Source organism: Schistocerca gregaria, chromosome 1 (genome assembly GCF_023897955.1).
Source record: "Schistocerca gregaria isolate iqSchGreg1 chromosome 1, iqSchGreg1.2, whole genome shotgun sequence".
Classification (NCBI taxonomy): domain Eukaryota; kingdom Metazoa; phylum Arthropoda; class Insecta; order Orthoptera; family Acrididae; genus Schistocerca; species Schistocerca gregaria.
Window position 1 is genome coordinate 848,302,554 of NC_064920.1, and position 23,005 is coordinate 848,325,558.

At 38.5% G+C, this 23,005-nt stretch overlaps 1 protein-coding gene across 3 annotated transcripts in view; it reads right to left on the minus strand.

Moving 5' to 3' along the window:
• Positions 1-23,005, minus strand: part of LOC126272689 (cadherin-87A) — a 663,064-nt gene that overhangs the window by 159,829 nt on the left and 480,230 nt on the right. For all 3 annotated transcript variants that reach the window (XM_049975716.1, XM_049975724.1, XM_049975733.1), the window contains 3 exons: positions 17,731-17,886; positions 17,183-17,421; positions 203-314 (listed from right to left, as the gene is read on the minus strand). In XM_049975716.1, the coding sequence (XP_049831673.1) occupies positions 203-314; positions 17,183-17,421; positions 17,731-17,886 (507 nt within the window). The remainder of the gene's footprint in view (positions 1-202; positions 315-17,182; positions 17,422-17,730; positions 17,887-23,005) is intronic.

Consider the following 23,005-nt stretch of genomic DNA (forward strand, 5'->3'; position numbering starts at 1 on the left):
GTGCTCACAGTTATTTGTTGCTAAGATGTCAAGTATATTTTTGCAACAATTTATACTTTCAGTGGCCTCCTGAACTAATAGTTCAAAATAATTTTCAGAGAAAGCATTTCTTGTTGGTAGTCTCCTTTTAACAATACATCATGGGCTGAATATTTTTTTACATATTTGCATACAACACAATCAGAAAATGCATTCATCTTACCTTGTACGTCAGCAAGTACTCATGCCTTGATTCATAATCTAGACATGGGTCCTTACCAGGAGTTGCACAATCTGCTACTGTTATCACTCCTGTTCGGTTATTAACCATAAATCTGTAAATAAAATAAATTGAACATCATTCATTTGAACTAGCTTGTAGCTGATTATAATTACATAAAACTGTGTTGTTTAAAATGCTTCAGGGTGATGACAAAAATTTAAAACCTATGCGAACAGATGTTTCTAGTGATTCTACTGTTTTTTGTCCAGCAATAGAAAGCAATAGGAGATACCACACAAAAATAGCATTGCCATATCATATCAACACATGTGCTGCATTAATTCATTTATTTTTTATGTTCCTATCTTGAAGGAAAATGTTCAAGGATGTCAAACAAGTCAATGTGTAACAGGAAATGCACCGGTTTGAAAAAAGTTGATTCTTCTTCAGTTATGGTCAGTAACATTTTGGAAAGTTTTACAACTGAAAAGTATGTTTATGGTCATCTGGTCAAGTGAGTAGAGTTTTAAATCTACTGTAGGCTACTGTACACTATCACAAGTAAGTGTACACTACGGTTGTTTTCCTAGTAGCCACAGTCAGTTAAAGTTGTATCCATATTGCCATAATATCAGGTATTACTTCATATTGATCGTGTTGTTTACGTATTACTAGATTCCCTAGAAACTGGAAGGGATGAACCATCTGAGTGAGGATATTTGAAGGACTGTGTAACCTATGGAATATCTTATTTAAAACATGTTTTTGTTGCTCATAAAAATCTTTCACATTTATCGATAATAACAGGAAACTCTTTCCTTTGACCATGATCAAGAATGTTCTATTGAGTACAAAAATCAATATTAATTACAAAGATATTTTTCACATTTGTGCTGCACTTGCATCAAAGTAATTGCTTTGTTTGCATAAAAGTGCATAAGTTACACAATCACCTAATTCTTATTGTTTATAAAATGCAATTTATACCTGTAAGGATGTAAAATACACAATGGGCTCACACTGTATGGTGTGTAGCTCTAATTGTGTGCAAAACAAATGAACAAACAATGAGGAGATACCTATTTATTTATTTTATTTATTTGCCCAAGAATCATTTTAGTACATTGTTTGTACATGTGATATAGGACAGTGGTAAACCTAGTTAATTTACAACATGGTAGCCATTTTAACTACATTGTTGACATTATCAAAATGCATAATGATGTAGGTTGGTGTCCTACATTGCTTCTACATGTGACAATAGCAGTTATTTAGTGAGATGACATGTAAACAATGTTATGAATAGAAGCTGTGGTCAAGCAAGTACTGTTTTACTTTATTTTAAATGCATTTAATGTTGGTATGCATTTGAGGTAAGAAGGCAAATGGTTATATAACATAACTGCAGTACGATACATTCCTCTTTTGCATATGTTTGTATTTACCATGTTCATGTGTAGGTTCATCTTCTTCCTAGTTTCATACATGTGTATGTCATAGTCGTGTCTCGCATTCGAGAGGACAACAGTTCAATCCCGTCTCTGGGCATCCTGATTTAGGTTTTCCGTGATTTCCCTAAATCGCTTCCGGCAAATGCCGGGATGGTTCCTTTGAAAGGGCACGGCCGATTTCCTTCCCCACCCTTCCCTCACCCGAGCTTGCAGTCCGTCTCTAATGTCCTCGTTGTCGACGGGACGTTAAACACTAATCTCCTCCTCCTCCATAGTCGTGTCTGAGTAGATTTTCCTTCTTTTAAGATGCTCCCTTTTGTGAAAATTTATATTTCGTATATATACAAGCAAGGCAGTGGTAATATTTTGAGAGTTTTAAAAAGGGATCTACAGGATTTTTGTAGAATTTGTGGAATTCCCCAAAAAATTATTCTTTGCATAAGTAGCAACTGTATACTACAATGGTACATTGTCAGCACTGATGAGCAGCTTGTATTCTGAGTGTGGATCCTAACAGCATATGCGAGTAAATTCAGTCTCTTATTTAAACGTTTAGGTCCACCTCCCACTTAAGACCTGACTGAACATGAATGCCTAGAAATTTTGTATGACTGGACTTTGACACATTTTTTTCCTTCTATAGCGAAAACAGGTTTTGCAGGATGTAGGTTTTGTGTGGTGTGGTAGTTAAGTGCCACAGTTTTTTCATAATTTATGATGAGCCTATTGGTCAAGAACCAGTGCATTAAGGTATGCATAACTGGTATTGCAGCCTCCTGCAGATTTTTCTCAATCTGTGATTTAATTAGAGTATTAGTTTCATCTGCAAACAGTACAGTTGTTCCATCATGTATTTTACTAGCCAAGTCATTCATATACAGCACAAACAGGACAGGTCCCAGAACTGACCCTTATGGGACTCCATACTTGATTTTTCTGCTCATCACTGTAAAAACTAAAAAATTTTTGATTCACTATCTTTGTGTTTTATTTCTGTAATCTGATTACTGAGGTATGACTGGAGCCACCTTTCAGACTGGCTTCTAATTTCATAATTACTTAATTTACACAAGAGAATGCCATGATCAATTACACTGAAGGCTTTACTTAGATCCAGAAATATCACAGATACATGTTGCTTATCATCCCCCCCCCCCCTTTTAATACTTCATTTAAAAGGTAAAAATTTGCTGTCTGAGTTGACTTTTCCATGTTGGGAGTCACTTATCAACCACTCTTTTATTTTTTTATTTTTTTTAAATTCTTCCAAGGAAAAATTTTTACACAATTTTGCTGAAGCCTGACAATACTCAAACTGGGCCTATAATTAGCAATAACACTTTTTGCACCCTGCTTATGCAAAGGTGTTACTTCTGCAATTTTTAGGTTATTTGCAAACACCTCTCCCTCAAAAGATGAATTTGGTATGTCTGTCAGTGGTTCCACAATAAATGTTGCTCTAATTTTTATAATAGCATGTGGTATCTCATCAACACCCACTGAATACTTATTAGGTAGTTCTTTTAGAATTCTTGACAGTTCCTCGGGTGTTGCTCGAGTCATGAAAAATGTGTTTGGATGAATTTTTTTACCTGAGTGACTGGCTGGCTGTTGTCAAAGTGTGTATTTATTAACTGCTAAGTTATAATAGGGAAATAATTGTTGAAAGCACTAGCCACATGTTTGGGGTCAGACAGTTTACTTTTATTCATAATCTGCTCTATATTACTGTGGTTAACTGGCCTGGTTCCAATTTCTTTCCTTATAATTTACCAGGTTGCTTTAGTTTTATTCTTTTAATTACACAATATTTTGTCATTTCTTAGTTTTTTTTGCATTTGAAATAACTCGTGTTAGTATTCTTTTGTGTTTTTTGAAATATGTAATAAAGTAAGGATTAGTATTTTGCTTGGAGTACTAATACAATCTCCTTTTGTTTTGACATGATATCCTTATCCCTTTTGTAATCCACTTGTTTGTTTTTTGAGTAGAATTTAAAGTATCTATTTTCTTGGGAAAGGCCATTTTAAAAACATGTCTGAATGTAGCCATAAACTTATCATATTTCTCATTGGTATCATTACAGTCACTACATATTTCCAACTTTCACCCCTTAGGAGAGAACAAAAATATTCCACACCTTTTGTACTGAAATTCCTTACAGTGTGTCATATTCTGCTGTGGATGTTGTGTTCTGAAATATTCATTGCAATATCAGCTCCCAGTTTTTCTCTCACACATTTACATTCTTTCATTAGCAATACTACTAGTAATCCTAACATTTACCATGTCATTTACATACTGTACCAAAACCACTGAACAATAGTTTCAGTAGAGTACAACTCTAAAAGTGAGGTAATGCTGATACAGTGAAAGTGGATTAACATTCATGAGTGAGTACCTTGTAATCTTCACTTAAGTTTCTTGTGATTTCTCTAAACAATTTTCATCAAGTATATCCAAAGTGTTCCTTCAGTACATTACAAATTTCCTCACTCATACATAACGAACTCAGCTAATACTCCATCTCTAAGAATCTAAATGTAATAATTGTTAAAGAGCCTAATTATCCTTCAAAACACTGAGTCTTTTTGGCTGTCCTGCTGAATACACCCTTGTATACTGCTGCAGAAAACAATGGCAGACTGAAACAGAATTCTCAAGCCTACGTAAATAGCCACAGTACTGGCACATATATAGGCATACAGAGTAAGAGCTGTTACCTCATGTCACATACTAATGATTAAAAAGTCAAACCTGAAAATAGGTGGGTTGTTCCAATTTTGGACGCAATCTATACATGGAATTAAGATTTGCAATTTGACTGGGCATACCAAATAAGATACTGCACTGAAAAGCTACACATAATCATGAAAACAAGAAAGAGGATAAAGGTCTGGAAGTTGTTTCATTTAAAGTATATCCATAATTCTAAGGAAACAGCCATCAAAAAATGGTATTGTTGTGTCTTTTGGTGGGCACTGGCATGATGATGGGTCTCTATCAGTATACCTTGCATGCAAATATTCACATCAAGTGAACACTAGCATTTTGACAGATGGAAATGGCTCGGTGCTTAAGGCACTTGACTCACAAGCAGAAGTGGAATTCAAATTCTCATTTGGTCATGCAGATTTGGGTAGTCATAGTGTAAGAGGAACTTGTTGGAACAGCAACAGTAGTTAGTTCATATACATCATTTAATTTAGTAGCTTGCTTCTGAAATAAGTGAAGAGTAACTATTTATTTACTTGTTTTTGGTAGTATTATTAATTTTGAATTTTGAGTGTGTGTATTTTGCAATCATTAGTGTTGTGTAAGTTCACTTTGTACTGTAGATTCTAGAGCTAGTTTTATATGTATCTGCTACCTAAAGTAGCACAGTTAGATATTTTGACCTCTATACACTTGAAAGCTGTTTGTGTTAGCAGCGTGTTGTTATCTGTGAGAGTGTGCCATGAAAGGCAATACTGCAAACTTCCAATAGACCCTGCCAAGGGCGAGTGCCTATTTAAACCCTGCCATGCTACATTCACACTCAGTTATCATGTTATTATTGTTTGCATGCATTTGCCTTATTTCATTGTGTTCAGTGTATGTTATGGTGACTGGCATACATGCCACAGTCCAATGAAGTTGTACTAACATTGTTGGTTGTGTTGTGTGCCCAGCTTACAACACAAGTGATGACAAATGTGGGATTGCTCCATTTGAACTTTTTCAGTCTCTGGTTGGTCCTCCATTGCATCTATAATGTCTGATGGAGTTACTGATGAGTTTATATGCCGGCTGGTTGATCATTGAGGGGTTCTTACTGTGGCATTACAACATCTCAGTCAATAGCAGGAGGTGTTCGCCACAATGCAAGAAAACCAAACCCATGTATTGCAAACGCCTGCCTCTATTTTGGCCGGTTTGCATCCTCCTCAATCTATGCTGCCTGCCGTGTCACCCCTTGCACGTCTTGTTTAGCCTTTCACTCCCCTGGTTCTTTATCCTCCACTGTTTCAGGCTTACAGTGAGTCTGTCGAAGAATGGGAAACCTATGAAAAATGGTTGCCCCAGCACTTTCATGCATTTGGACTGACTGATGTTATCTTATGCCTTGCTTTCTTTTTGGTTTGATTGCATGTATCAACTCCTTTGCCAACTGGCCACCCTCCAGAACCCATCTTCACTCTCTTTTGATAACGTGTGCAACCTTCTTTCAAAATACTACGGTGAATGGACTCACATCACTGTTGCTCGAGTTCAGTTCTATTGGTGTCACAAGAAACTGGAACATTCCTCTAATACTTGGGCAGATGAGCTTCAAGGTTTAAGCTGTCATTGTCACTGATGTACATAAGGGCTCATATGCTGACCAAATGGTTAGTGATGTAATCATGCGGTTGGCCCCCAACCGTGAGGTTCGTGAGTGAGCCCTTCAATGAGATAACCCCTCTCTCTCCGACGTTCTGACTATTGCACAATTGTTTGAGGTTTTGAGGGCCGCAGGTATTCAAATTGAATTTTGATGTGAGGTTGCAGAAGTTAACCCACTTCCCCCCACCATTTGTCAGGTGGTTCACAGGGGGATGATATGGTGGCAGTGGTCCACGTGAGAGCAGAACATCATGGCAGCTGGACCAACCCACTGTGGCAGCCACGGCCACAGCAGCAGCAGCACAGTAAACCTGGTAACGAACTACAATGCAAGCACTCCACACTTCCCTCTTGTCTGTCGTGTTTTATCACTCATGATAGGCTGGATTGTCCTAAGTTGTGGGGCATTTGCCGCCAGTGCAACAAGACAGGCCCATTGCTCCTGTTTGTAATGCAAAATTCCAACAGCCTGTTGCAGATACTTAAATGGATGTCAAACGTTTATCAGCAATAAGCTATTTACTGATGTCAAGGTTTATCAGAATGTTTTGCACATGTAAGTCAACAACAGTGCTGCTATGTCACCACACAATCTGCAAACATAAATGGACGTGGGTTCTCCCCCTTTAGTGTCAGCATCATGTACATTAGTTACTTACGATGAACAAAACATTCTGATATAGGGGCATTCAAAAAGAAATGACCCAGAGGCATAATTACAGAAACCAATACCTGTATGTTAGAAGTATTGACCCTTGCTGTTGAGACACCTTTCTCACTGTGACACAAGGTGGTGAATGGCTGTCTCATAAAATTCCAGGGGCTGTGATGTTAACCAATTCCGCATGTACAGCTGTACATTGTTGTGCGAGGTGAATTGTTTGTCCCTGAGAACATTTGTAAGGGGATCAAAAGTGGTGTAATCACAGGGAGAGAAGTCCATACTGTATGGAGGATGGCCAAGAACCTCTCATCTGAATTTCTGCAGGAGTGCCGCGACTGTGTATGAGGCTTTGCATTGTTGTGGAGCGCAATGACCCCACAGCTGAAATTGCCTGGTCGTTTTGATTTGATCGCTTTGCGAAAGGTGGTCAAGGTATGTGAGTAATGCTGGGCATTCACTGTCGTCTCATTCTGCTGGAAGTGAATCAGAAGGGGGCCATCTTGGTCAAAGAAGAATGTCAGCATAACCTTTCCTGCACTCGTGTGGATGGCAATGTCCAGCTGTATGTGCGGAACTGGTTAGCATCGCAGCCCCGGGAATTTTATGAGACAACCATTCACCACCTTGTGTAACAGTCAGAGAAGTGTCTCAACAGCCAGGGTCAATACTTCTAACATACAGATACTGGTTTCTGTAATTATGCTTCCGGTTCATTTCTTTTTGAATGCCCCATATATTACATAGTTTCTTGGCTCCAGTCACATAAATCTGTGGTTTATCTGCCAACTGTTTTGGTGTTGAACAATGCCACACCAAAAATCTGTTTGTTTTTTTGCATTTACTATTTCTGATGAAGTTAATCTCATCTCTGATCAAGTGCCTTATACACAACTCGACTCTTTATGCTCTGAATTTTCCATACTGTTTTCTGCGAGTTTGGGTTGTGCCAGTAATCTCAAAGCCTATATCACCATGAAATCTTTGGCTAGACTCTTGTCTTTTTTTTTTTTTTTGGTCTTGCCCATTGCCAATGGCATTCCATGACCAAGCCAAAGCAGAGCTTGATCACTTTAAGGCATCTGGGGTGGTCCAACTGATTGCATCCAGTGAATGGGTTAACCCCTAAGTAATTGTCAAGAAGCCTTCAGGGTGGCTATGCCTTAGCAGCGATTTCAAAGTTTCTGTCAATGTTCAATCATTGTCACATATCCCTTGTTGCACTCTGATGAACTCTTTGCTAAGCTTGCTCGTGGTCAATGTTTTACCAAAATCAACTCTCTTATGCATATTTGCGACTTCCAGTTGATGCTGACTCTCAACAACTCTTGGTCGTTAACATGTTTTGTGGCTTGTATCAATACTTGTGGTTACCATTTGATGTAGCCAGCATCCCAGAGATTTTTCAACAGTTTATGAAACAATTTTACAAGGTTTGTGCCTGGCTTTGACAACTATCTTGATGATATTGTGATCTCCGACTCCTCCACTTCTGAACATTTCAACAACTTACTTACGATCTTTTTGATGTTACAGGTCACCAGGTTAACACGCAATTTGGAAAAGTGCCACTTATTTCAGCATTCTATTGTTTATCTTGGGTTTGAGGTTTCTACTGTTGGTATCAAACCCCTCGTCAGAATGTTTCAGCCATTGTGGCTCTTCCACATCTTAAGGCGGTCAAGGAACTCTAAGTTTCTTTAGATAATATTGCTTGTTATCATCAGTTTTTGCCAGTTGCAAAACTGTTACATGTCTTGCTGCATAAAGAGATATCTTTCCACTGGTCGCAGGCAAGTGAAATGGCACTTTCCAGACTGAAGTCTATGTTGCAATACGCACCTTGCCTCATAATCTATCAACCGAGTAAACATTTAGTGTTAGCAACAGATGTAGCCCAGCATGGGCTGGAGACGGTCTTAGCTCATAAATATTCTGATGGTTCCAAGCGGCCTATTGCATACATGTGGAAGATGCTTAATTTGGCTCACACTTGATATTGACAAATAGAGAAAGAAGCCTTCACCATTGTTTATGCCTAAAAGAAGTTTCACAGTGTAGAATTCCATCTCGTCATGGATCACAAACCATTAGTATCATTGTTTAACCTCTCAGTGTCATTACCAGACAAAGCAGTACATTGCCTTCAACAGTGAGCACTGTTCCTCTGTTGGTACAACTAAGAGATTTACTTCTGCCCCATGGCTAAACATGCGAATGCTGATGCAATCTCCCCTCTTCCGGCCGCTGTAGACCAAGTTTTTGATTGGTAGGAGTTAATCTGATTCCACTTTGATGAATGTGCTCAACAAACTGTCAATGGTTTTCCAATTGCTAGTCCTCAGATCATACAGCCTAGTCCTACCAATCTGATTTTATGGATACATTGCATTAAACATGACTGGCCTGAGGCACCTCCATCACACACAGCTGATCTCTCCATAACTAATATGTGATTTGGCATCATTTCTCTGTCACTGGTGGTGTTCTACTCCTCTATACAGACTATTCAGCTCCTCGCCTAATGATTCCCTCGGCTCTGCGTTCAGAGATCTTGCAACTACTGCATGCTTAAAACTGGGGAGTGTCACACACCACGGCGTCAGCCCACCGTCATGTGTTTTGGCCTGGTTTGAACAGTGACATGACTCATTTGGTTATGGCATGTTCTCAATGAGCATTGCAACAAGCTACCCTGCGGGCAATGTTCTCTCGGTGGTCACAACCTTCGCAGGCCTGGGATCGTCTCCACATCGATTTCACTGGCCCTTTCCTTAATGCATACTGGCTAATAATAATTGATGCATTCTTTTGGTTCCCATATGTTGTTAGTTGCCTGTCGACTTCAGCCTCTGTCACTGCAGCAGCCCTGTCAAAAAAAAAAAAAAAAAAAAAAAAAAAAAAAAAAATATATATATATCCTTTGAGGGACTTTTGGCAACTCTGGTCTCTGATAAAGGCCCTGACTTTGTCTTGGAGGAATTCGCCTGCTTCTGAAAGGCACACAGGATTCACAACTTCCAGTTCAATGGTGAGACCAAAAGGTTAGTCAGAACATCCCAAAACGCAGATGAAAAAGCGTCTGACTTGGTCCCCATCCAATGTTAGATGAATTTCTATCTTCCTATCGGTTCACACCATTTGGCAACAACAGCCCCGCTGAACTGCTCCACAGGCGTCAACCCTGGAAGCTCCTGCATCTCAGGGGCCCAGCCGGGGCACCAACCTGTGTAGCCATCATCCCGTTCCTAGCCTGGGGTGGCTGTTTGGACACATGGGTTTGGTCTTCTCCCAAAATGGATTACTGCCATCATTTCCCATAGCTAAAGCTCTGTCTCTGTGATGTCTGTATGGAGAGGGCTTCTGTGCACATGATACGAACAGTTGCACCTGCATGTAACCGACCAGACAACCCTACCCAGGACACCAACATCACCATGCCTGTTTGCGTTGCTTGATGGATCACTGGATTTGGCTGTGTCCCTGCCACAACATTTGAGGGGTCCCTGCCTCCAGTGGATGAACCTGGTACAACATCTCCAATACTGCAACCAATACTGTTGTAGTTGCTGTCCACACTGGAGCCACCTTCTCTGTCTCAGCCACCAACTGCAGGGTACAACTACCGCCAGTGGCTTGCAACACTGCTCATGCCCAAAGTACTTCCTGCCGTATACCTCTTTATCAGCATGTCATCTCAGTCAGAACCACGTGGATGAAGATGCTGTGTAAATCTTACAAATCTGAGCTGTTCCCCAAGGGAAGAGGAATGAGGCAGTGTACGCGCACTTGAAAGCTGTGCACCTTAGCAGTGTGTAGTCATTCACAAGATTGCACTGCAAAAGAGCAATACTGTGGATTTCCAATAGAGCCTGCCACAGGCTAGTGCCTATTTAAAACCTTCTGCACTATCCTCATGCTCGATTATCATGTTATTACTGCTTGAATACATTTGCCTTATCTTATTGTGTTGAAATTAAATGATCGTACGGCAATGTTGGCCGGGAGGCCCCGTGTGGGGAAGTTTGGCTGCCGTATTGCAAGTACTTTTTAGTTGACGCCACTTTGGCGACTTGCGAATCAATGATGATGAAGAACACACAACACCCAGTCATCACCAGGCAGAGAAAATACCTGACCCCACTGGGAATTGAACCCGGGACCCCGTGCATGGAAAGTAAGAATGCTACCGCAATACCACGAGCTGCGGACATCTTATTGTGTTCAGTGTATGTTATGGTGATTGACATATATCCCACAGTCTAATAAAGTTGTACTAACATACTTGGTTGTGTTGTGTGCCCAAGTTACAACACTTGATATGTGCAGATACAAACTGAACTGGCCACAGTTGCATAACAACTACAAGCTGCGCTGAACATGATCAATAGGCTACAAGCTGCAGTGAGGTGAAGGTACCCAACGGTAACAGACGTGAAGCCTCTCGTGCCAATAGAGTCCCTTGGAAACCCTACTGTCATTGTGTCTTCCAATACACAACAGTTTTTTGCTCACTTCAGGATGTTTTGTGAATAGTGTTGGGATTGTGTGACTCTGGGATGAATGTGAATGCAGGAACTAGTCACAAGACCACCTTCTTATACCTTAGTATACCAGGTTCAAGTTGCTGCCCTGTGTTGAAGATTCATCTGAAACAGCATGGGATCCCTCGTCTATTGGGACAGTAGTTGAATTTCATCCCCAGTCTGGGAAAGCACAGAAGGTGGATGTGTTGCTCATTAGGAGCTTTGTTAGGCAGGAAATGGAGCCCCCCAGGGAAATAGAAGTTGGTATAATTCCTCCTCCCTCTTGGGTAAATGGTTAAATGTGATTTGTTCAATTTTTTGTCTGCTTCTAATAAAGTGACGCATGACCATGGAAAGAAATATAAATATTTCATTGCTAGTAGTCTTTTCTTGATCTTGCAGTATGCTTTTAAGGCACAGGAATGACTGCTGATCAATAAAATCACTGTGTTAGTAACACCAACATTGTTTTCACTTCTGATTATAGCTTTCAGAAAATATATTACAAAATAAGCTAGGGCAAGAAATATTAATAACATCACATCTTGTTAGATCATGTTTAAATCAAATGTAATCAGTCCAACTTATAGAACAGCATCACCTTCAGCTATTCCTGCAAACAGATAAAACACAAATGATACAAGGAGAAGTAAGTCGGAAGTATCAAATGTCCTCAGACAACCACATAACAAAAAATTACAGAGAATATAATGTCTTAATGTCTACAGTACCTGATACTTTTGGGAACTGTGCATTTATTTTTTTCAATTTTTAATGTGTTATTGTAATGGGCCTGGAGAGAAGTCCAATGTGAGCTCAATATGTCTTCTGGGAGGTCTCATCAGAAATGCACTCTTAATTCCTACAAATAGTAGTTAAAATTACTGAAGATAGCTAGCATCACACATGGGATAGAGATATGGCTTATTGTTTGCACCATCCAGAACTGATCACAATCATCTCATTTAGAACTGAATATAAATTGGAAGCTAGAGGCTCAGGTGATTCTATGTTGATTTTGGATGTGATTTCCTGACCTCCAGTAGCAGATACATAACTGTAGAGTCCCTCCCTCCTGTAAGTCAGGCACACATTACATAGAGGAAATGACTAGTCAGGTAGCACAGTATTAATTATTCACTCTAAGAAGAGCTACAGTGCAGTGGCTGATGGGCATATCTATATTGAAAGAAGTCAGATGGCCTTGGTCTCGACGATGACCGCTTTTTTGACACAGCCAACATAGTCAATCATGGTTAAGAGATGTCAGTAAGTTCATTAAGTATACATACTCAGAAACAAAGACAGGCATAACACACTGAATTAGAGATCATAGAAATATTACACATACAGTGGCGACTCAATTATCCAGACTTCAATTAACAGATTTGTGGTTATCTGGATTGTCAACCACAATCAAATATTTTTGTAGTCTAGTCCATGCATGCACATGGACATGTCATGCGATGTCTGCTCCATGCATTTCATTATTGTTTGAGTTAAGCACTGCATGCTTCATTATTGTTTGGGTTACGCAGCATGCATTTAATTATTTTTTGAGTTAGACTGTTGCCAATGGCTGCGTGATGTTGTGTATGTTTAAAGGAGAGTTGTTACACCCCTGTACATGCATAGGATTTGACTGAAAGGAAGACTTTGAACAGAGCTTGCAACAGAACACTTTAATGGGAACACAAAAGTTCAATAATGATTCTGTTTCAGTGGCTATAAATGACTAATTGCAAACATACAAATATGCTAGGAATGTGATGCCATTGATATGAAAGAGTGGCTCACTTATGACAGTAACGATCAAGGTTTCCAGATCATGTCTGTTGACAAAGTTGCTGAAAACATATTGCAAGCAAATGAACAGCAGGAAATGCAAGAAGATGAAACAGAAGAAAACGTAGATGTAGAAAATGATGCAATACCATCTTACATGAAAACATTTCAAACCCTGAAAACAGCTCTTAAATGGTTCTAAAAACAAACAGAGTTTGGTACCATAAGTTTTCTATGGTTAAAATGAATTCTTTTGTAGCAGCAATGAAGAGAAAAACTGTTTATGTCAAATGACAATTATCAAATATTTTAAACAAAATTAAACTACAGTGACTATCCAATGTGACCTTTGTTAGGTAGTTCATGATTAAGGCTGCAGTATTTTATTAATTTTAAGAAAATGTGTACTTTTGTATGAAAATGTGTCTCTACTCTCTTAACAAACATTAATTTTGTTGATTTTCATAAGTTTAATTTGCTTTTGTTGTTTTTAATAAACACCTAACACTGTGTATTAACCCAAGAAAGATAACCGTATGACAATGTATCTAAGAGATAACTATATGCTGGTAGCATAGGTTATCTTTCTTGAGTTAACAATACAAAAATTGCTTTTTTTTTTTTTTTTTACATGTTCAATTACTTGGACTTTCAACAATTCGAATGACATACGACAAGTCAGTCAAGTTAAACAAGTACCCACTGTAACTGAATTTGAAATAGTTTAAATTCATTGATCTGTTGAATGAAAATTCTTATTTCACATAGTACCGCTAGATGGTGCTGCCATAGATCAAACGGATATCAACTGCATTTTTTAAAACAGGAACTCCCATTTTTTATTATATATTCATGTAGTATGTAAAGAAATATGAATGTTTTAGTTGGACCACTTTTTTCGCTTTGTGATAAATGGTGCTGTAATAGTCACAAACGTATAAGTACGTGGTATCACGTAACATTCCGCCAGTGCGGATGGTATTTTCTTCATGATACATTACCTGTGTTAAAATGGACCGTTTGCCAACTGCGGACAAAGGTCGATATCGTGTTGATGTATGGCTACTGTGATCAAAATGCCCAACAGGTGTATGCTATGTATGCTGCTCGGTATCCTGGACGACATCATACAAGTGTCCGGACCGTTCGCTACATTATTTAAGGAAACAGGAAGTTTTCAGCCACATGTGAAACATCAACCACGACCTGCAACAAATGATGATGCCCAAGTACGTGTTTTAGCTGCTGTTGTGGCTAATCCGCAAATCAGTAGCAGTCAAATTGCGTGAGAATCGGGAATCTCAAAAACGTCGGTGTTGAGAATGCTACATCAACATCAATTGCACCCGTACCATATTTCATTGCACCAGGAATTGCATGGCGACGACTTTGAAAACCGTGTACAGTTCTATCACTGGGCACTAGAGAAATTACGAGATGATGACAGATTTTTTGCACGCGTTCTATTTAGTGACGAAGGGTCATTCACCAACAGTGGTAACATAAACCGGCATAATATGATGCACTATTTGGCAACGGAAAATCCATGATGGCTGTGACAAGTGGAACATCAGCGACCTTGGCGGGTTAAAGTATGACGCGGCATTATGGGATGAAGGATAATTGGCCCCCATTTTATCGATGGCAATCTAAATGGTGCAATGTATGTTGATTTCCTGCGTAATGTTCTACCGATGTTTCACTGCATGACAGAATGGCGATGTACTTCCAACATGATGGATGTCTGGCACATAGCCCACGTGCGGTTGAAGCGGTATTGAATAGCATATTTCATGACAGGTGGATTTGTCGTCACAGCACCATACCATGGCCCGCACGTTCACCGGATCTGATGTCCCCGGATTTCTTTCTGTGGGGAAAGTTGAAGGATATTTGCTACTGTGATCCACCGGCAACGCCTGACAACATGCGTCAGTGCATTGTCAATGCATGTGCGAACATAACGGAAGGCGAACTACTCGCTGTTGAGAGGAATGTCGTTATACGTATTGCCAAATGCATTGAGGCTGACGGACATCATTTTGAGCATTTATTGCATTAATGTGGTATTTACAGGTAATCACGCTGTAACAGCATGCATTCTCAGAAATGATAAGTTCACAAAGGTACATGTATCACATTGGAACAACTGAAATAAAATGTTCAAATGTACCTACGTTCTGTATTTTCATTTAAAAAACCCACCTGTTACCAACTATTCATCTAAAATTGTGAGCCATATGTTTGTGACTACTATAGCACCTCACAAAGTGAAAAAAGTGGTCCAACTAAAATATTCATATTTCTTTACGTACTTCACGAATATGTAATAAAAAATGGGGGTTCCTATTTTAAAAAACACAGTTGATATCCGTTTGACCTATGGCAGCACCATCTAGCGGGCCAACCATAGCGCCATCTGGTTCCCCCCTTCAAGGTAGACAAGTTTCGTTCTTTGTAGTTTTTTTGTTTGATGCGTATTTCGTGAGATATTTGGCCCGGACACGATCAATGGACCACCCTGTATATCACAAGTGTATGCTAGACGTAAATTGTGGGCAGCATATTTATTGCCACAAAAGAACTCAATAATACATAGCAAAGTTATTAGAGATTATGAATGTGGACCAGTTTGGATAAAGATAAGCATCAAAGATGGATTAAACATGGGTATTTGATGATTTTATGGATCACCTACTCAGAAAAACAGCAGCAGTGCTCTTCACAGCGCATTGGAGAATATCATAAGTTTCCTAATCATGCTCTTCCAATAGTGCACGACTTCAAGTTTCTAGCAATATAATGGTAGAGTCATGTAATTAAAACAGTTACCATAGTCAGGAACTGGTGAGACAAGTGTTCTGAAAACTGTACTATGTAAGGTCAGTAAGTGGATCTGAATCATTTGTCCAGTCATTCACTGACCTTGTTGGCACCAATACAGAATATGTTAATGAGAAATATTATCAATATGTGTATTCTTCTTTCATAATGTTGAATGTGAATTATATTACATGTGAATTAAAAATCAACTCCAATGTTTGTTTTGGTTTTCTTGTTAAATTCCTACAATTCTGTCCTTACAATTATTCTAATTATTCAATAGAAATGCCTTTTGTATACAAAATAGGAAAATTGCCTTTGGTTAGAAGGTTAAACATGTTAGTACATAAGATAATTTAGTTTTGATTACAAATAACAGTTAAGCAATCTTTACCTCACAGCGTGACTTCTGCTTCTGCAGAAGTATGAAGCACATCACACTGTGGGAGGCAGTTGTTGGTAACAGTGGGAGAGGGCCTCACTTCCTCTGCACTGCAAATCCCCCTCTAGCAGTCAGCCAATTTACATTATACAGATGTATAATGATGAAAATGATCAATTTTTAACAATATAATGTAATTGGATGCACAAAAAATCTGCTCACCATGCAGCAGCAGGAGAACACACATATAATAAAAAGGTTTTGCGTTGCAATCTTTTGGAGTTAATGGCTCCTTCTTCTGGAGGAAGGGTTGAAGGGGACAGAAGAGGAATGAAGGAAAAGGACTGGAGAGGCTTAGGAGAAAGGACAGAGTTTGGAAAAAGGCACCCAGAATTCTGGGTCAGGGAAAACTTACTGTACAGGATGAGAAAAAAATCTTCTCATTTTGCCTAGTAAATCTCCCCTGACTCAGGGTTCTGGGTGATGTTTCTGAACCCTTCTCCTTTTCGTAAGCCTCTTCAGTCCTTTTCCTCTGCCCCTATTCATCCCCCTTTGACCATTCTGCCAGAAGAAGGAGCCACTGGCTCAGAAAGCTTGCATACGTAAAACCTTTCTTTGTAGTGTTTTCTCCTGCTGCCACTTGGTGAGTAGATTTTCTTATCTATCCAACTGTACAGATGTAGATTTTCTTTGGGTTCCCTAAATAACCCAAACTTTTGCTCTGTCTCCAAGTTCATTACAGAGACCTTTTTCTTCTTATTGTACAAATGTATTGTCTTCACTGTAATACTGTTAATTATAGTGTTGCAGATATTTTGCTTCGATTCGATAATCAGCTTGGGAATTCACAGTGGATGAATGTATAATTTAATTTTACAGAAACATATATGTGGGATTCATATCACAGCATTTTTTGATAACTTATTGAATTCTCTTTTATTTATTTCAACTTTAATAAATAATTCATTAAATGATAAAATATCTTACTTGTCTGCCCCTGTACCATCCAGCTGATAAATAATGCCATTTTCGCCAAACTGCCCACTATCTCTGTCCTTTGCTGTAATAGTTGTGACCACAGTGCCCGGTGAACTTGTCTCAGACACAGATGCAGTGTAAGATTCACGATCGAATGTTGGGTCATTGTCATTAGCATCTGTGATAGTTACAGTGACAGTTGCAGTTGAAGAGAGTCTGGGGTTAGTAAGCTGCTCCTCAGCTATCACCTGCATTGAAAAAAAAAAAAAAATGTTTAAGTGATACCTGTGAGGTTACCCATCATTATGGTCAGAGTTATTCACAATTGTTTATTGAGCTGAGGTATACACATTGATCTAAATAATCAGCAGAATAGTTTTCAAGTATTTGTTGTGATCAGCAAAATGAAAAAAATTAATTATGAGGTTCGTGACATTTATATTCCATTTTTCAATAGTTAAGATATGCTGCATTCACATTTCTTAATTTGTAGCTTGTTTGCTGTTTAAAATATATATTAATAAAAAAGATGCAACTTCAATGCATTTGCTACTAACCAGCAGTATAAATTTTCTCTGATTTGGATTTTCGTAATCCAGTGAGCCATTGGAAACTCGGATGCTTACAGGAGTGGATCCAGTTGCTGATTTTGGCTCAACATCAAACGCTCCAGAGACATCTTCCAGTCGTAAACTGAACACAGAATTGTTGCCCTGAGAGCAACACAAGAAAAACACAAATTATTTATACTCAAGGTGAAAGAAGCTGTTCTCTGGTTCTTGGTGGATCCATTGGATTTAGCTACAATGGCAATGAACAAAAAATATTCTTGTAAAAACTATAATGGAGCAAATAAAGATGTAAAAATTATCCGCGTACCAAATGTCTATGTATAGTCTGTTTTCTCTTTTTTTAACAATGTCTAGTGGCATTATAGTCTTTCTTTTGGTTTTGTTGGAATCGGCAACAATGTTTTAAAGGAACATTTAATCTAATTTTGTCCCCTTTAAGGGTCCTAATTTTGAAATTTGGAACAGCTTTCATTTTATAAATCTGTTAGGACCTAATTATAGCTGATGTAATTTGTTCATTTATTGTGCATATTTCAATGGGAACATGCAAAGACTGGAAACATAAAACAATGGTTGAAGCAGTAAATGTTGTAACAGCAAAGAAGATGGGTTACAAAACTGCATCAAAAACCTTCAATGTACACAGAGGCATGCTGAAAGACTATATCAAATCTTTTCATTCTCCTGAAGAAATGTTGAAAAAGAGGATTGGACAGTCACCAGTATTGACACATCTTCAAAAAAGGAGGACTTGGAAAAAGATTCATTGAATGAATCAGACATCCCCTATGTATCAACATATGATGAGGATTCTGATGAGGATGTAGAATGTCCCATGTGTGGTAAACCATTTTCAAGTGATACCAAAGAGAGGTATGGCTTCAATGTTCTTGCCATTTTAACTGGTGTCATGAAGTCTGCACATCCATGCCCAAGAAGAGGAATTTCTCATGTGATTTTTTTATGGATCAGTGATTTATGTTATAATTTTTTAGTGTTTTTCTCTGTATTTGAAGGTACTAAGATGATATATGGAGGCAAAATCAGGAATACTTTTGTAAAAAAATTAAATTGCAACTATGTTTGATTTTGATTAATAATTGTTTTGTATTCATTTCTTATAATCTAATGATTATAAAACCCGTTTCCTAATATTTCAATATTATTTTATGAAATTTCCCACATTATTACTCCTTATCAGATTCTAGGTACTGGCAGAACATCTTAAGGGTACGTAATTTGGGTACTTTACCCTACATATTAGCTCCCAAAAGCAGAGGTTCCTTGCCCAGCAAGAGATGAGAATGTGTTTCCTATTCCAGAGATGAAATACGAAAGTATGACAGAACCCTGGACTCTAAGTCACAGGAGACACAGAAGTGTAGACAATAATGAAATTGATGAATGAAATGGTGGCAACATGTAGGATCTGAAAATCAAAGAAGTTTGATGAAGCAAATATGTCCACTTGTGAGTCATTTGGAAAGAAATAACAGAACAGAAATATAAAAATGGGCAGCAGTAAAGGAAAGAAAGAAAAAATAGGGGAAAGAGATCAGAAAAAAAAGGTTTGAAATGTAAAATAAGGTTGGACATGTAAATACTGATCATAAAAAAGACAGAAAATGATGGATGAAATAAGGGATGTAAGAAGAGAGTAAACACAGTACAGTCATTGTAAGCAGAGTAAATGTTGGTGATGCACTGGTAACTGAGGTTGGTAATTCCATGAATGTCTCTCCTTTTTATGTAGTTGGTCATCATAGTTGGAGGTGTGAGGCTGCACAAGTATTGCACTGCACACTTTATTTGATGCTAGCTGCATGCTGACTTCACAATGTTGTCATTTTAATGGTGAGCAGTGTATAAGTCTAAAAACTTCTTATTTGAAAGATCTTCCTATTAATATTAATCAGCAAAGCCTTGCTACCTTTTACACATATGGTAGTGAACTTGATACATTTTCATACAATTTACCAGTGTCATAGTTCCAGGTAGCAAAAGTAAGTTTAAAAAGTGCTAAGTACTAACTACAAGATATTAAATGGTAATCTGATCTAACATCAGGTGTAGGTTCTGAACATGATATTTCTTACAATGAGCTGACAAAAGTCACGGGATAGCGATATGCACAATTGCGGATGGTGGTAGTATTGCATACACAAGGTATAAAAGGGCAGTGCACTGGCAGAGTTGTCATTTTATGAAGGTGATTCATGTGAAAAAGTTTCTGAAATTATCATGTTCACATGACAGGAATGAACAGACTCTGAACGCAGAATGGTAGTTGGAGCTAGACACATGTGCAGTCCATTTCAGGAACTGTTAGGGAATTCAATATTCTGAGTTCCACAATGTCAAGAGTGTGTTGACAACACCAAATTTCAGGCATTACCTATCACCATGGACAATGCAGTGGCCAATGGTCTTCACTAAATGACCAAGAGCAGTGGCATTTGCATAGATTTGTCAGTGCTAAGAGACAAGCAATACTGTGTGAAATAACCACTGGAATCAATGTTGGACATATTGGGAATGTACCCATTAGGCCAGTCAGGCAAAATTGGCATTAATGGGCCATGGTAGCAGACGACCAATACGAATACCTTCCTAACAGCACGACATTGCTTACAGCACCTCTCCTGGGCTCGTAACCACATTGGTTGGCCGCTATACGACAGGAAAATTGTGGCCAGATGAATCCCAATTACAACTGGTAACAGATCATGGTAGGGTTTGAGTGTAGCACAGACCCCATGAAGACATGGACCCAAGTTGTCAACAAAGCACTTTGCAAGTTGTTTGTCACTCCATAATGGTATGGGATGCATTTACATGGAATGGACAGGGTCCTCTGGTCCAATTGAACTGATCACTGACTGGTACTGGTACTGGTCACATTTGGCTACTTGAAGACCATCTGCAGGCATTCATGGACTTCGTGTTCCCAAATAATGACAGAATTTTTATGGATTACAATGCGCTATGTCACAACTGAGAATTTTCGATAAAATCTCAGTCTGCTTTTACATAAGTAATCATCAGCAAAGACTTTAATCATCCAACAATCAACTAGAAAAATTAGTTTTGTTAGTGATGGCTGTGATAAGATAAGCAGTGAAACATTATTAAATGCCTTCTATGAAAACTACCTTGAACAGATTGTTTGGAATCCCACTCATGATGGAAATATATTGGATCTGATGGCAATAAACAAACCTGACTTCTTTGAGGATGTACACATTGAAACTGCTATCAGTGGCCATGATGCAGTAGTGGCAACAATAATTACCAGTGTACAAAGCACAACTAAATCAAGAAGAAAAATACATGTAAACTAGACAAAAAGCAGTAGTGTCACATCTAAATGAGGAACTTTAAACTTTAGGCACATGGCAGGAGCATGAAGAGGAAATATGGCTCAAGTTTAAAAGAACAATTGGCCATGCAATGGATAGATGTGTACCCAGTAGAACAGTTAATAATGGGAGGGGCACTCCATGGTATACAGACACTAAAAGTATCTGAACAGATAATACTGTATAATATGTGTAAAACACAGTAAAAGACGGTAGATAGAGATATGCTCAACAAAACTCATTTGGCTATCAAGAGAACAATGCACGAAGCCTTCAATGCCTACAGTAGTGGAAGATTGACAAATGATCTTTCACAAAACCCAAAGGCTGTTAGTTGCACCAAAGTTACTGTCTAGTCAACAGAAAACTATAAAGGAAATGAAACAGAATAGCAAAGCAAAAGCTGTAATCCTTCACTCTGTTTTCAAATGTTCCATTACAAAGGAAAACCCAGAAGAATTGACATGATTTAATTCTCGTACCATTTTGGTTGGCCCCTAGACAACAGGAAAATTGTGGCCAGATGAATCCCAATTACAGTTTGTAACAGCTCATTGTAGGGTTTGTATGTGGTACAGACCCCATGAAGACATGGACCCTGGTTGTCAATATGAATGAAATAAGTATTAGTGCCAGTGGAGTTGAGAAAGAGCCGAAATCCTTAAAACTGAACAAAGCTCCAAGGTGCAACTTGTACATCTCTTGAACAAAAAACCATGCCCAGTTCTTGGAAAAACGCACATGTCACACTTGTTTAGAAGGAGGGTGAAAGAAGTGATCCACAAAACTACCATCCAATATACTTGATTTTTATTTATTGTAGTATCTTAGTACACATTCTGAGCTCAAACATAATGAGGTATCTTGAACAGAATCACCTGCTCCATGCCAACCAGCACGGATTCCAAAAACATCGGTCTGAAAACTTTAGATCAAGGCAGGCAGGTAGATGTAGTATTTCTCAATTTCCAAAAAGCGTCTGACTCAGTACCATGCTTATGATTATTGTAAAGAGTACAATAACATGGGATATCACATGAAATTTGTGACCAGACTGAGGACTTTTTCATAGAGGACACAGCACGTTATCTTGGATGGAGAGTCATCATCAGATGTATAAGTAACTTCATGTGTGCCATAGTTATCTATGATGTAGTGCTGTCTGAAAGAAGCTACATAAATATTCAGTCTCATATTGATAAGATCTCAAACAGTGCAAAGATTGGCAACTTGCTTTGAAAGTTGAAAAATGTAAAATTCTGCACTTCACAAAGTGAAGAAAAGAGTATCCTGTATCTATAATATAACTAACGCATACAAATATCTGAGGGTAATGCTTTGTAGGGATATGAAATGGAATGATCACATGGGCCCAGTCGATGGTTAAAGCAAGTGGAAGACCTCAGTCTGTTGGTAGAATACTGGGGAAGTGCAATCAGTCTACAAAGGCTTACAAAGGTTCTACAAGGCTTATTAATCACTTGTGTGACCCATTCTAGAATACTGCTCAAGTGTATGGTACTCATACTAAATAGGACTAATAGCAGATAATGAACATATACAAAAAAGGGCAGCACAAATGGTCACAGGTTAGTTTGACCTATGGAAGAGTGTCACAGAGATCTTGAAGAAACTGAACTGGTAGACTCTTGAAGATAGAAATAAACTGGTTTTAAATGATGACTCTAGTCATATACGAGTGTTGGAACTTTAATAGTGGCAACTATTTATTTACAGCTTGTACAAAATAGAAATGTGTTTCAAAGTTTTACTGACCTTCAGAGTAGTCACCAGCATTGTGTATAACCCGTTGCCAGCGATGTGGAAGTCACAGGATACTCTTAGCAGTGCCAGTTGTGTTGACAGTTCGAGTGTCACAGTCTATTGCCTGATGAATTTGT